This window comes from Cetorhinus maximus, chromosome 3, assembly GCF_964194155.1.
Source record: "Cetorhinus maximus chromosome 3, sCetMax3.hap1.1, whole genome shotgun sequence".
NCBI classification, from domain to species: Eukaryota; Metazoa; Chordata; class Chondrichthyes; order Lamniformes; family Cetorhinidae; genus Cetorhinus; species Cetorhinus maximus.
In genome coordinates, this window is record NC_135881.1 from 3,590,897 (window position 1) to 3,604,331 (window position 13,435).

Genomic DNA, 13,435 nt, shown 5'->3' on the forward strand with positions numbered 1-13,435 from the left:
ATCCCCCTGCCAAGTTAGTTTAAACCCTCCCCAAGAGCATTAGTAAACCTCTCCGCAAGGGTGTAATCCGTTTGCCTTGTACAGGTCCCACCGTTCCCAGAAACGGTCCCAATGTCCCAGAAATCTAAAGCCCTCCCTCCTGCACCATCTCTCCAGCCACGCATTCACCTGGACTAACCTCCTATTTCCATACTAACTAGTGCGTGGCACGGGAAGTAATCCAGAGATTCTCATCCTTGTTTTCAAATCCCTCCATGGCCTCTCCTCTCTCAATCTCCATAATCTCTTCCAGCTCCACAACCTTCCTACGTCTCCTCAAATTCTAGCCTCTAGTGCATTCCTGATTTTAAATGTTCCACGATTGCTGCCCTTGCCTTCAGCTGCCTCAGTCCTAAGCTCTGTAATTCCCTCCCTACACCTCTCTTTCACCCTTCAAGATGTTCCTTCAAATTTAACTCTTTGACCAAGCTTTTAGCAATCTGCCCTAATATCACTTTATGCAACTCAGTGTCAAATTTTGCATAATAACGCTCCTGTGAAGCAGAGGACATGAGATGGGCCATATGGTCGACTCCTGCTCCTGTCAAGTCTGCTCCGCCATTCCATATGATCATGGCTGATCTAGCACCTTGGGACGTTTAATTACATTATAGGCTCTATATAAAGATAAGTTGTGGTTGACAGGCTGGCAATTGTTTGGGAGTTGGGAGAGAGAGAGTGAGTTGGGATAAAGGGATTGTTGTCTGATTGACCAGATGTGATGTACTGGATCCACAGCTTTTCATTATGTCTGAGACCAAGGAATAGAATTTTCTCCTGTAGTACAAATTGTTGTGACTGTTTGAAATTTAGTATTCTTGGGTTTGTCCTGATGAGTGCAAGACATATATATGAACATACGAATTAGGGAGGAATAGGCCACTCGGCCCCTCAAGCCTGCGCCACCATTCAATATGATCATGGCTGACCTGATTGTGCCCTTAACTCCACATTCGGTCTACCCCCAATAACCACTGACTTCCTTGTTAGTCAAGAATCTATTTACTTCTGCCTTAAAAATATTAATTGACCCTGCCTCTGCCCACCGCTCTCTGGGGAACAGAGTTCCAAAAACTCACAAGAAGCTTCGATAACATGTCTCTCTTTTCAGGAATATTCAAGAACAGAGCTGTGTTACTCTCACATTTTAAACATGACGCTGAGTTAGCAGGTGAAGTCAGGAAGGTCCAAAGTTTTGTAATAATCCTTTAGTATAAAGAAGTATCGCTTTTATTGAGGGGAACTCTCACAAACATCAGCCCTACAACATGGAATAGTCTGTCTCCGCTGTCCGTCACTCCCCCACCAGCGTGGTGACTTCCTGCACGTGCTCTCTGACCACGCGGTCCAACACGGCGTACACATCCCCGCACGCTTTGGCCGCTGCGTCAACCACTTTCTCCAGGTGGTCCTCGTGTAGCCTCGAGTTCATTTCCAGCAGAGCAATCTGCTGGGACTTGGGGAGCAGGGCCAGTGCCACCTGGGGGCCTCCAGCAGACTCCTCGATGTAGCTGAGGTCCACCAAGGGATTGTCCTCGATAAAGCCCGTGGAGCAGGCGCACACATAATCTCGCATGGGGATTCCCGCGTCGATCACTGCCAGAGTCGCCGCGTTAACACAGGCACAATAGTTCCCACCGTCTGCCTGTAGGATCTGTGGAGCAGGAGAAAACAAACCGGGATGTAAAAACAGGGGAGATCGCTTCCCGGGGATATGAACAGGGGGGATCGCTTCCCGGGGATACGAACAGGGGGGTCATCGATTCCCAGGGATGTGAACAGGGGGCACTGGCTGTTAGGGATGTGACCCGGGGGATCGATTCCCTGGGGTGTGAAACAAAGGGATTGATTCCAGGAGGAGAAGGGGTGCAGTGAAGACCAATGTCCTGAGTTAGACCTATGGTCCAGAGTGAGAGACCCATCACTCTGACCTTGGACCTGGCAAAATTCTACAACAACATCACCCCTAGCGACAATGCAGGTAAATTCACAGTCACATTAGTGAATGTCAACTTAGTCATAGGAACAGGAGGAGCCATTCAGCCCCTCCATGAGGCTGTTAGACAGGAACAGGAGGAGCCATTCAGCCCTCTTGAACCTGTAACACCATTCAGTTAGATCGTGGCTGATCTGGACCTCAACTCCATTTGCCCGCTTTTGCTCCATATCCTTTCCCAACAAAAATCTATCCTTCTCAGTTTTGGAAGTTCCAACTGATTCCCAGCTTCCACACACTTTTTTGGGGGAGAAGTTCCAGATTTAAGGTCTAATACAAGTAAGAATTATACAGTAAATGGCAGAACCCTAAAGTGCATCGACAGGCAGAGGGATCTGGGTGTACAGGTCCACAGGTCAGTGACTATCTACTCTGTCCATGCTCTTTCACCCTTCAAGATGTTCCTTCAAACTTAACTCTTTGACCAAGCTTTTAGCAATCTGCCCTAATATCACTTTATGCAACTCAGTGTCAAATTTTGCATAATAACGCTCCTGTGAAGCAGAGAACATGAGATGGGCCATATGGTCGACTCCTGCTCCTGTCAAGTCTGCTCCGCCATTCCATATGATCATGGCTGATCTAGCACCTTGGGACGTTTAATTACATTATAGGCTCTATATAAAGATAAGTTGTGGTTGACAGGATGGCAATTGTTTGGGAGCAACAATCCGAGTTTCTCCAACCTCTCCTCATAGCTAATAAGCTCCAGACCAGGCAGCATGGATAAGGTAGTCAGGAAGGCATATGGCATAAAAACAAAAAGCTAAAAGCTACTGCGGATGCTGGAAATCCAAAACAAAAACAGAATTACCTGGAAAAACTCAGCAGGTCTGGCAGCATCGGTGGAGAAGAAATCAGTTAACGTTTCGAGTCCTCATGACCCTTCGGCAGAACTGAGTATAGTTAGGAGAAAGGTGAAATATAAGCTGGTCTAAGGTGGGGGGGCGGGGGGAGAGAGATTTCACCTTTCTCCTAACTATACTCAGTTCTGCCGAAGGGTCATGAGGACTCGAAACATTAACTGATTTCTTCTCCACCGATGCTGCCAGACCTGCTGAGTTTTTTCAAGGCATATGGCATGCTTGCCTTCATTGGCAGGGGTATTGAGTATAAAAGTTGGGAAGTCATGCTGCAGCTGTATAGAATCTTGGTTAGGCCACACTTGGAATATTGCGTGCAATTCTGGTCACCACATTACCAGAAGGATATGGAGGCGTTGGAGAGGGTGCAGAGGAGGTTTACCAGCATGCTGCCTGGTCTGGAGCTTATTAGCTATGAGGAGAGGTTGGAGAAACTCGGATTGTTCTCACTAGAGCGACGGAGTTTGAGGGGCGACTTGATAGAAGTTTACAAAATTATGAGTGGCATGGACAGAGTAGATAGTCAGAAGCTTTTTCCCAGGGTGGAAGAGTCAATTACTAGGGGACATAGATTTAAGGTGAGAGGAGAAAACTATAGAGGTGATGTGCGGGGCAAGTTTTTTACGCAGAGGGTAGTGAGTGTCTGGAATTCGCTGCCAGAGGAGGTGGTGGAAGCAGGTACGATAGTGGTGTTTAAGAGGCAGCTTGACAAATACATGAATAGGATGGGAATAGAGGGATATGGACCCTGGAAGTGCAAAATGTTTTAGTTGAAGGGCAATATGATCGGCGCAGGCTTGGAGGGCTGAAGGGCCTGTTCCTGTGCTGTACTTTTCTTTGTTCTTATTTCCACTCCCCTTTGTGTGAAGAAGTGCCTCCTGACATCACCTCTGAATGGCTTGGCTCTTGCTTTAAGAATCTGCTCCCTTGTTCTGGACTCCCCCCACCAGAGGCAGTAGTTTCTGTTTATCTTAAGTGCAGCTGACTTCAGTGAGGCAAAAATTGCAGACAGTGAAAATGGGGTGTTGCAGAATACCAGGTCAGTAACTCCCAATGACTATCTCTTACCTCATCGGCAGAGGCCAATCAGGTGTAGAATATGGAAGAAACATTTGGGCAAAAACGTTGGCGGTTTTTGAGAAAAAGAATGAATGGACTGATCCCAAACACACGGCCAACAACAACTGAAAGGATCCCTTCACAGCTGGGGAATAGGATAGGCTCAGAGGAAAGGAGAGCATCCATTTAAAGAGGGAAAGGAATGGTCAGTGTCAGAGGTCAGGGTCATCAAGAGTGACCCTGAGAGCCAGTGCTAGCTCTGAGCAACGGGAGGCAGAGTCTGGGTCCGAGGCAGCCATTGGGCTGGTGACAGGCAGAAGTGTTAAGATTAGGTGTGTTGTAAGGGGCAATGCCAGGGCTAGTGATCAGGGAAGGCATCACGCTGCAACATACCTGCACGTAGATGTCAATCTGGGACCTTGGGTAAAGCTGAGTTAAAATAGCAGCTTCAAATGTCTGTTTCAGGTGCAGGGTCATCTCAGAAGATTTACGGTCACCATGAGGCCGCCTCTTACGCTCGCCCGTGCTGAAGGTCGCCATGCTGTACTGACAGTTCACCATCGCCTTGTCGTGAAGGGCCTTACTACGGGCACCACGTATCTGAAACAAATGATACCGTCACCGCCAGTCAGACACAACCAACACAGACAAAACACGCTGACACACAGTCACAACGTGTTTCATGGGGACAGTATAGTGGGAGTTTTACTCTGTATCTAACCCCGTGCTGTACTGCCCTGGGAGTGTTTGATGGGTACAGTGTAGAGGGAGCTTTACTCTGTATCTAACCCCGTGCTGTACTGCCCTGGGAGTGCTTGATGGGGACAGTGTAGAGGGAGCTTATAGTTTAAGGTCGTTTTGTGGTTTACAGTTTGTATACTCTATAGTACTGAGGATCAGGAAAGAAGGGCCCTGTGAGTAATTGACTTAAAAGTTTTAATTTAAAGGGATAAGTCATGGCAGGAGCGCTCAAAGCCGTGGTGTGCTCCTCGTGCTCCATGTGGGAAGCTGGGGACATTTCCAGTGCCCGGGACCAGCAGGTGTGCAGGAAGTATGTCCAGCTACAGCTCCTGGAAGCTCGGGTTTCAGAGCTGGAACGGCGGCTGGGGACACTGTGGAGCATCCGTGAGTCTGAGAGCATCATGGATAGCATGTTTAAGAGAGGTGGTCACACCACAGATGAAGGGACTTGAGGAAGGAAGGGAATGGGTGACCACCAGGCAGTCCAAGAGAGAGAGGCAGGTAGTTCAGGAGTCCCCTGGGGTCCCGCTTGCAAATCGGTATTCTGTTTTGGAGGCTGATGCGGGCGTTGGTTCCTCCAGGGAGTGCGGACAGAGCCAAGCTTCTGGCACCACAAGCAGCCTGTCTGTACAGGAAGGGAGGAAGAGCTATAGTAATAGGGGATTCTATAGTCAGAGTAACAGATAGGCGCTACTGTGGCCGTCAACGTGACTCCAGGATGGTATGTTGCCTCCCTGGTGCCAGGGCCTGGGATGTCACTGAACGGCTGCAGGGCATCCTGAAGGGGGAGTGTGATAAGGCAGAGATCATAGTACATGTTGGTACCAATGATATAGGTAGAAAGAGGGATGAGGTCTTGCATCAAGAATTCAGGGAGGGAGGAAGTAGACTAAAAAGCAAGACCTCTCAGGTTGTAATCTCTGGATTACTCCCAGTGTCACGTGCTAGCGAGCACAGAAACAAGAGAATAGCGCAGATGAATACGTGGCTTAAGAGTTGGTGCAGGAGGGAGGGTTTTAGATTCCTGGATCACTGGGACCGTTTCTGGGGAAGGTGGGACCTATACAAGCGGGACGGTCTACATCTGAACCAGAGCGGGACTAACATCCTTGCGGGCGGGTTTGCTAGTGCTGTTGGGAGAAGTTTAAACTAATTCGGCAGGGGGAGGGGACACAGAATGTTAGCAGAATAGGGACACATCATAACACAGTAAAACAATCAAGTCAGAAGGAGTACAGCTGCAATAAGCTTCAAGGGAGTATGGCTAGGCTGGGTGGCCTCTACTTTAATGCCAGGAGTATTACAGGTAAAACGGATGAGTTATGGGTGAGGATTGACACGTGGAATTGTGATATAGTAGCCATCACAGAGACGTGGTTGAGGGAAGGGCAGGATTGGCAGCTCAACATTCCGGGATATAGAATCTTCAGGCAAGACAGGGGAGGGGGTAAAAGAGGTGTTGCATTATTAGTTAAGGAGTCAGTTACTGCAGTAAGGAGAGATATCTTGGAAGGGGCATCAAATGAAGCTTTGTGGGTAGAGCTCAGGGGAAAAAAGGGGCAACCACATAATTAGGTGTTTATTATACTCCCAGATAGTCAGTGGGAAATTGAGGAGCAAATATGTGCACAATTTGTGGACGTGTGTAAAAACAATAATAGGGTGATTATATTAGGTGATTTCAACTTTCCCAACATTAATTGGGATAGATATAGTGTTAAGGGCTTGGATGGAGTGAATTTCTTGAAATGTGTACAGGAGAACTTTTTAGGTCAATATATAGAGGGTCCAACAAGGGACGGCACAGTGCTGGACCTAATTCTGGGGAATGAAGCCGGACAGTTGGCTGAGGTGGTGGTGGGCGAGCACTTTAGCGATAGCGACCACAACATGGTACAGTTTAAGTATGTTATGGACAAACAAATCGAAAAGTTGCAAAAAAATGTTTTGGATTCGGGAAGAGTGGATTTTAGTAAAATAAGGCAGGATCTGGCCAAGGTAGACTGGGAACAGTTACTTGTGGGGAAATCTACAGAGGAACAGTGGGGGGTGTTCAAAAAGGAAATGGGGAAGGCACAGGCTCAACATGTTCCCCCTAGGGTGATAGGAAGGAGTAACAAGCCCAGAGAACCATGGATGACCAGACATATTCAGGTTACGATGAGAAGGAAAAGAGAAGCTTTTAGCAGGTACAAGGGAAGCAAATCACCAGAGGCATGAGTGGAGAACAGACAGTGCAGGGTGGAGCTGAAGAAAGCAATTAGGAGAGCAAAGAGAGGATATGAGAAAGCTCTGGCTGGTAAAAGTAAGGAAAATCCCAAGATATTCCATAAGTATATCAATGGGAAGAGGATAACCAGGGAAAGAGTAGGGCCCATTAGGGACCAAGGGAGCAATCTATGGGTGGAGCTAGAGGACTTCGCTAGAGTGTTGAATGAATACTTCACATCCATCTTCACCCAAGAGAATGAGGATGAAGGTATGGAACTCGGGGAGAGAGACTGCAAGGTTCTTAAGCAAATTGATTTCGGGAGTGACAAGGTATTGGAGGTGTTGGCAGGCTTAAAAGTGGACAAATCTCCAGGTCCGGATGATTTGTGTCCCAGACTGCTGAGGGAGGCAAGGGAGGAGATCGCAGGGGCTCTGACCCAAATTTTTAATTCCTCTCTGGCCACGGGGGAGGTGCCAGAGGACTGGAGAACAGCTAATGTGGTTCCGCTATTTGAGAAGGGTTATAGAGATAAGCCAGGGAACTACAGGCCAGTGAGTCTCACGTCAGTGGTAGGGAAACTATTGGAGAAAATTCTGAAGGAGAGAATCTATCTCCACTTGGAGAGGCAAGGTTTGAGCAGGGATAGTCAGCATGGCTTTGTCAGAGGGAGGTCATGCCTAACAAATTTGATTGAATTTTTTGAGGAGGTGACCAGAGTGTGGATGACGGTAGTGCAGTTGATGTAGTTTATATGGATTTCAGCAAAGCCTTTGACAAGGTCCCACATGGGAGACTTATAAATAAGGCACATGGGATACAGGGTAATTTGATAAGGTGGATTCAAAATTGGCTTAGTTGTAGGAGGCAGAGGGTGATGACAGAAGGATGCTTTAGTGACTGGAAGCCAGTGTCCAGTGGCGTACCACAGGGATCTGTGCTCGGTCCCCTATTATTTGTCATTTATATAAACGACATATATGACTATGTGGGGGCTAGGATTAGTAAGTTTGCGGATGACACAAAGATTAGCCGGGTGGTTAACAGTGAGATTGAGTGTCTTGGGCTACAGGAAGATATAGACGGGATGGTCAAATGGGCAGGTAAGTGGCAGATGGAATTTAACCCTGAAAAGTGTGAGGTGATACACTTTGGAAGGAGTAATTTGACAAGGAAGTATTCAATGAACGGCATGGCACTAGGAAGTTCTGAGGAACAAAGGGACCTTGGCGTGTGTGTCCACAGATCTCTGAAGGCAGAGGGGCACGTTAGTGGGGTGGTGAAAAAGGCATATGGGACACTTGCTTTTATCAATCGAGGCATAGATTACAAAAGTAGGGAGGTCATGTTGGAGTTGTATAGAACATTAGTGAGGCCACAGCTGGAGTACTGTGTGCAGTTCTGGTCGCCACATTATAGGAAGGATGTGATTGCACTGGAGGGGGTGCAGAGGAGATTCACCAGGATGTTGCCTGGGATGAAACATTTAAGTTATTAAGAGAGGTTGGATAGACTTGGGTTGTTTTCGTTAGAGCAGAGAAGACTGAGGGGCGACCTGATCAAGGTGTACAAGATTATGAGGAGCATGTACAAGGTGGATAGGGAGCAGCTGTTCCCCTTACTTGAAGGGTCAGTCACAAGGGGGCATAAGTTCAAGGTGAGGGGCAGGAGGTTTAGGGGGGGATGTGAGGAAAAACTTTTTTTACCCAGAGGGTGGTGACGGTCTGGAATACGCTGCCTGGGAGGGTGGTGGAGGCGGGTTGCCTCACATCCTTTAAAAAGTACCTGGATGAACACTTGGCACGTCATAAAATTCAAGGCTATGGGACAAGTGCGGGTAAATAGGAATTTGTCGGCAGTCAGGTGTTTCTCACGTGTCGGTGCAGACTCGATAGGCTGAAGGGCCTCTTCTGCACTGTGATTCTGTATCCAACCCCGTGTTGCATCTGTCCTGTGAGTGTTTGATGGGGACAGTGTAGAGGGAGCTTTACTCTGTATCTAACCCCGTGCTGTACCTGTCCTGGGAGTGTTTGATGGGGACAGTGTAGAGGGAACTTTACTCTGTATCTAACCCCGTGCTGTACCTGTCCTGGGAGTGTTTGATGGGGACGGTGTAGAGGGAGCTTTACTCTGTATCTAACCCCGTGCTGTACCTGCCCTGGGAGTGTTTGATGGGGACAGTGTAGAGGGAGCTTTACTCTGTATCTAACCCCGTGCTGTACCTGCCCTGGGAGTGATGGGGACAGTGTAGAGGGAGCTTTACTCTGTATCTAACCCCGTGCTGTACCTGTCCTGGGAGTGTTTGATGGGTACAGTGTAGAGGGAGCTTTACTCTGTATCTAACCCCGTGCTGTTGTTGCACATGCGCACTAAGGGAGCCGTGGTGCAGGTCTCTCGCGCGCGTACCAACCGATTCCACCGCCCCGCCCCCCCGATTGCCCTCACCTCGTGCGGTCCGTAAACCACCGCCAGCGCTTTGGTGTTTCCCTGCTCGATGTAAGCTGAGCCGTCGGCCTGCGCGAACACTCCCATGCGCGCTTGGATTTTCCTCAGCTCGGTGGGTTTCCTGCCATCGACCCGATAACCCTGATCGGACAGCAGCTCCATTCCCGCCATCTTGTTAGAGGGCTCCGGCCGTTGCCGGAAGTGGACTTCACCTCCCAGAATACCCCGCAGCGCGCTTTCACCCCCCCCGATCCCTGGCTGACAGAGTGCACTCTGGGAATTGTAGTCGAGGCTGATCTCTATTGTAGAACAGAGAACCTATGAAGTTGCCCATCTTTTATGTTAAAATGTTTACGAAGACCGGGGATATCATGATTCTGTCAGTCAAGTGTTCATTTCATCTTAATTGAAGAGGTGATGACCATTCAGGAGTGGGCGTTGCAATGCTGAGCTATCCCATTGGACAGTGAAACTACCAATCAGAATGAAGAACTTTCGCCGCCCATTGGTCGGTGCTCTTTGTCAGTTAGATCAGGAATTCATGGGCAGGCTGACAGACTAGGAATTGAGGTGGGAATTGATTGGTCAAAGCTTTACGCCACTCACAATTCAGCTCTTCCTGGATTGGCTGGACCTGCTCCGAGCGAGTCAGTTTTTGATTGGACGGCTATTTGATGCCTTGTCTGTGATTGGTTGTCAAGGCTGCGAAGTCTGCGCGACGGGCCTCCAGCATTGAATGAAGAGCTCTGACCGCTGTTTATGATTGGAGGTGGCTGGGAAAGGGCGGGGCTTGAATATTGACCCGTTGCGAGGATTTGGGTCAGCTGCAGCCGCTGTCCCAGTGAGTCCGGTCCGGCCCGGCCGGAGAGAATCAGCTGCTGTCCGAGTGAATCCGGTCCGGCCGGAGAGAATCAGCTGCTGTCCGAGTGAGTCCGGTCACTGAAGCTATGACAGGGTCAAAGGGTTGATTGAAGGGCACAGCTGTCCAGGGGTCACTGGTCAATTTGGGCTGCACAGGTTTAATTCAAGGTCTCGGGGTCAGTGGTTAACAGGTTAGACTGACATAAAAGCAAAAAACTGCGGATGCTGGAAATCCAAAACAAAAACACCTGGAAAAACTCAGCAGGTCTGACAGCATCTGCGGAGAGGAACACAGTTAACGTTTCGAGTCCGAATGACCCTTCAACAGAACTAAGGAAAATAGAAAAGAGGTGAAATATAAGCTGGTTTAAGGGGGGGTGGGACAGGTAGAGCTGGATAGAGGGCCAGTGATAGGTGGGGATAACCAAAAGATGTCACAGACAAAAGGACAAAGAGGTGTTGAAGGTGGTGATATTATCTAAGGAATGTGATATTTATGGGTAGAAAGCAGGACGAGCAAGGTACAGATAGCCCTAGTGGGGATGGGGTGGGGTGGGGTGGGGTGGGGTGGGGTGAAGGAATCGAAATAGGCTAAAAGGTAGAGATAAAACAATGGATGGAAATACATTTAAAAATAATGGAAATAGGTGGGAAAAGAAAACTCTATAAATTATTGGAAAAAAAGGGGGATCGGAAAGGGGGTGGGGATGGAGGAGGGAGTTCATGATCTAAAATTGTTGAATTCAATATTCAGCCCGGAAGGCTGTAAAGTGCCTAGTCGGAAGATGAGGTGCTGTTCCTCCAGTTTGCGTTGAGCTTCACTGGAACAATGCAGCAGGCCAAGGACGGACATGTGGGCATGAGAGCAGGGTGGAGTGTTGAAATGGCAAGCGACAGGGAGGTCTGGGTCATGCTTGCGGACAGACCGAAGGTGTTCTGCAAAGCGGTCACCCAGTCTGCGTTTAGTCTCTCCAATGTAGAGGAAACCGCATTGGGAGCAACGAGTGCAGTAGACTAAATTGAGGGAAGTGCAAGTGAAATGCTGCTTCACTTGAAAGGAGTGTTTGGGCCCTTGGACGGTGAGGAGAGAGGAAGTAAAGGGGCAGGTGTTGCAACTTCTGCAGTTGCATGAGAAGGGTTAGACTGACAGGCGGTCAGGGAGTTGGACTGATGTGGGGAGGCGGGGAGTTGGACTGATGGGGGGGGGGCGCGGGGAGTTGGACTGATGGGGGTGCGGGGAGTTGGACTGATGGGGGTGCGGGGAGTTGGACTGATGGGGGTGCGGGGAGTTGGACTGATGGGGGGGCAGGGAGTTGGACTGATGGGGGGTGCGGGGAGTTGGACTGATGATGTGGGGGGGCGGGGAGTTGGACTGATGATGGGGGTGGCGGGGAGTTGGACTGATGATGGGGGGGCGGGGAGTTGGACTGATGATGGGGGTGGTGGTCAGGGAGTTGAACTGATGTGGGGGGAGGATCAGGGAGTTGGACTGATGATGATGGGGGCGGTCAGGGAGTTGGACTGATGGGGAGGGTCAGTGAGTTGGATTGATGATGATGGGGGGTCGGGGAGTTGGACTGATGTGGGGGGGGGTGCGGGGGGTTGGACTGATGGGAGGGTCAGGGAGTTGGATTGATGATGATGGGGGGGGTTAGGGAGTTGGACTGATGGGGGAGCGCGGGGAGTTGGACTGATGGGGGAGCGGGGAGTTGGACTGATGGGGTGGGCGGGGAGTTGGACTGATGGGGGGGGCGGGGAGTTGGACTGATGATGATGTGGGGGTGGTCAGGGAGTTGAACTGATGTGGGGGGAGGATCAGGGAGTTGGACTGATGATGATGGTGGCGGGGTCAGGGAGTTGGACTGATGGGGAGGGTCAGTGAGTTGGATTGATGATGATGGGGGTGTCAGGGAGTTGGTCTGATGGGGTGGGGGCGGGGGGTTGGACTGATGATGATGGGGGGGCGTCAGGGAGTTGGACTGATGGGGGTGGGAGGGTCAGGGAGTTGGATTGATGGTGATGGGGGGTTTAGGGAGTTGGACTGATGGGGGAGGGTCAGTCAGTTGGACTGATGGGGGGGGCGGGGATTTGGACTGATGGGGGGGGCGGGGATTTGGACTGATGGGGGGGGCGGGGATTTGGACTGATGGGGGGGGCGGGGATTTGGACTGATGGGGGGGCGGGGATTTGGACTGATGGGGGGGGGCGGGGATTTGGACTGATGGGGGTGGCGGGGAGTTGGACTGATGATGGGGGGGGCGGGGAGTCGGACTGATGATGGGGGGGGCGGGGAGTCGGACTGATGATGGGGGGGGCGGGGAGTCGGACTGATGATGGGGGGGGCGGGGAGTCGGACTGATGATGGGGGGGGCGGGGAGTCGGACTGATGATGGGGGGGGCGGGGAGTCGGACTGATGATGGGGGGGGCGGGGAGTCGGACTGATGGGGGGGGCGGGGAGTGGGACTGATTGGGGGGATGGTGCGGAGTCGGACTGATGGGGGGGGGGGGGCGGGGTGTCGGACTGATGGGGGGGCCGGGGAGTTGGACTGATGGGGGGGGGGGCGGGAGTTGGACTGATGATGATGGAGGGGTGGTCAGGGAGTTGGACTGATGATGATGGGGGCGGTCAGGGAGTTGGACTGATGATGATGGGGGGGTCAGGGAGTTGGACTGATGGGGGTGGGAGGGTCAGGGAGTCGGATTGATGGTGATGGGGGTGGGTTAGGGAGTTGGACTGATGGGGGGGGGGCGGGGATTTGGACTGATGGGGGGGCGGGGAGTCGGACTGATGGGGGGACGGGGAGTCGGACTGATGGGGGGGCGGGGAGTCGGACCGATGGGGGGGCGGGGATTTGGACCGATGGGGGGGGCGGGGAGTCGGACCGATGGGGGGGGCGGGGAGTCGGACCGATGGGGGGGGCGGGGAGTCGGACCGATGGGGGGGCGGGGATTCGGACCGATGGGGGGGGGCGGGGAGTCGGACCGATGGGGGGGGCGGGGAGTCGGACCGATGGGGGGGGCGGGGAGTCGGACCGATGGGGGGGGGCGGGGAGTCGGACCGATGGGGGGGGGCGGGGAGTCGGACCGATGGGGGGGGCGGGGAGTCGGACCGATGGGGGGGGCGGGGAGTCGGACCGATGGGGGGGGCGGGGAGTCGGACCGATGGGGGGGGCGGGGAGTCGGACCGATGGGGGGGGCGGGGAGTCGGACCGATGGGGGGG

At 51.6% G+C, this 13,435-nt stretch overlaps 2 protein-coding genes across 3 annotated transcripts in view; one reads left to right on the plus strand and one right to left on the minus strand.

Moving 5' to 3' along the window:
- Positions 1-1,242: 1,242 nt before the first annotated feature.
- exosc4 (exosome component 4) lies at positions 1,243-9,565 on the minus strand. The gene is made up of 3 exons (XM_078534373.1): positions 9,353-9,565; positions 4,351-4,557; positions 1,243-1,693 (listed from the first exon to the last, which is right to left on the minus strand). Exons 1-3 carry the CDS (start codon positions 9,521-9,523, stop codon positions 1,334-1,336), a joined length of 738 nt encoding a protein of 245 aa, XP_078390499.1. The 5' UTR covers positions 9,524-9,565; the 3' UTR covers positions 1,243-1,333.
- Positions 9,566-10,179: 614 nt separating this feature from the next.
- Positions 10,180-13,435, plus strand: part of oplah (5-oxoprolinase, ATP-hydrolysing) — an 86,718-nt gene continuing 83,462 nt past the window's right edge. Inside the window, exon 1 of one of the 2 annotated variants that reach the window (XM_078536126.1) lies at positions 10,180-10,278. The gene's annotated coding sequence lies outside the window, so the exon portion shown is untranslated. The remainder of the gene's footprint in view (positions 10,279-13,435) is intronic. The other variant, XM_078536127.1, reaches the window with a different exon arrangement.